Raw genomic sequence first — 1730 nt, 5'->3', positions numbered from 1 at the left:
ATTTACGTAATTTATATTTAATATAGTGTACATGTCTCACGTATGTCTTAATCGCTAGTTAATTATAGTATATTATAATTGTACTGAACCAAAATTCTAGCTCCGCGCTAGCTTATAATTGTTATTGAACAATCAAGTTTCACTCTTCTAGCCAAAACCATGGACTTACTTGTTAACTAAAGAATTGTTAATAACTCTATGATATTAAGGTAGTATTTGTGAGAGCCTTTAGGAAGCACTTCTCGGCTTTTTATTAACAAAATTTTCAAATTTTGTGAAGGAAAAGCTAAAAAATGTTTCTTAGAAAATCTCCCAACTACTATTAACAAGATAAATTCAAATTCTTCATTATATTTGATGTCTGTCCTTTTACCTCTATATATTAAATAAACTCAAAATTTAATCGTGATTTTAACCACTATAATTTTACAATATCACAATTCTTGGATCAATTTTCAGATAAAAAATAACTTAAATTTAAATTAAGAGAAAAGGACTACTTTGATATGATTTGATCTTAGCCACGAGTGATTGAGCCACTTCCCTTGTCATAAATATCTCCAAATATCCCTTCTCTCCTTAGCTTTTCTTCCTTGGATTTCCGACAAAAAATCACCCAAGAATTCACTTCCAATGCAATGCAAACGCCTAGTATTGTCGAAAGACACAAGCAATACACTAATTTAGCATAAGATGTGTCCTCTCCCATGATTTCGAATCCTTGGAAAACATTAATAACACCTAACAAAACACAAGCATATCCAACAAAATGGTGATAGGATTTCCAGTACTTTCTAAATTTGTGTGTTGTTTTAGGCCTGAACAATAGTGCCAGAGTTTGCAACCACCCTAAACAAAACGCGGCGAACGCGAGTTTCCGGTGCAGCCCGAAAACTCGGCCTGGTGACATTTCCCCTAGTTTGATCCCAATGGAGAATCCTATTGTCCCTAAGAAAACAGCTAGGATTTGTATCCCTGCATGAACATAGAACCATGCAGGTCCTATGGCTTGTATGTGCCTTAGATATCGGGCCGTGACGACCCCTACTGGCAGCAGGATCCCCCAAGAGATGGCATTGAGGATCCCATGCACTATTTTAAGTGTTCTAGGATTGGTACTTGACTTGGCTGATGTGCCTGAAAGGACATCTATTGTTGTTACAGAGGAAAGATCGTTTAACGTAGTTGGATGTATCGTCGGAGAGTAACCTTGCACGTATAGGCCGCGGTTCCAAATGAAATGGATCTTGGTTTTGTTTGTTGGAAGCTTTAATGTTGTGTAGATTTGGATGGTGGCGCCATCGTGTATGGTGGCCATACGGCCACCATACAATGCCGCGGAAGAAGAGAGGACATGTATGTCTAGAGGTCGGGATAGCAGGGCATTTTTCTGGAGCTTGACTGTTGGATCCAGGATATATGGTAGTAGGACAATTTGGCCTGAGTTTGGATCCGGGAACGCGATCAAGGCTCGTGTTCCGGTCATCTCAGGGGAGATCGGGTTGATGCCCCATCCAACCCATCCGGAGGGCGAAATGAAGGTGCCAAAGAAGGCTAGATCAAGAGTTGCATTGTGGGGGTGGAATGACCAAGCCAGGGAAGCTTGTTGAGTGGGGAGCATGGTGCATCTTTCGAAGGTTTTCGAGGCGGTCTTGGTCATGCAACGAGACGAAAAGGCGACGTTTGCATGAAGGGACAGAGCAATGTGGAATAGCAAGATCATCAGCATG

The 1730-nt window shown here is 40.5% G+C and overlaps 1 protein-coding gene across 1 annotated transcript; it reads right to left on the bottom strand.

Moving 5' to 3' along the window:
• Nucleotides 1-425: 425 nt before the first annotated feature.
• LOC140867253 (cytochrome b561 and DOMON domain-containing protein At2g04850) lies at nt 426-1730 on the bottom strand. Its single transcript, XM_073272330.1, has one exon. The coding sequence runs from the start codon at nt 1727-1729 to the stop codon at nt 518-520; it is 1212 nt and encodes a 403-aa protein (XP_073128431.1). The 5' UTR covers nt 1730; the 3' UTR covers nt 426-517.

The sequence above is a fragment of the Henckelia pumila genome, chromosome 4, assembly GCF_033568475.1.
Source record: "Henckelia pumila isolate YLH828 chromosome 4, ASM3356847v2, whole genome shotgun sequence".
NCBI classification, from domain to species: Eukaryota; Viridiplantae; Streptophyta; class Magnoliopsida; order Lamiales; family Gesneriaceae; genus Henckelia; species Henckelia pumila.
The sequence above is the reverse complement of the archived record's forward strand: the minus strand, read 5'-3'. Positions and strand labels throughout refer to the sequence as shown.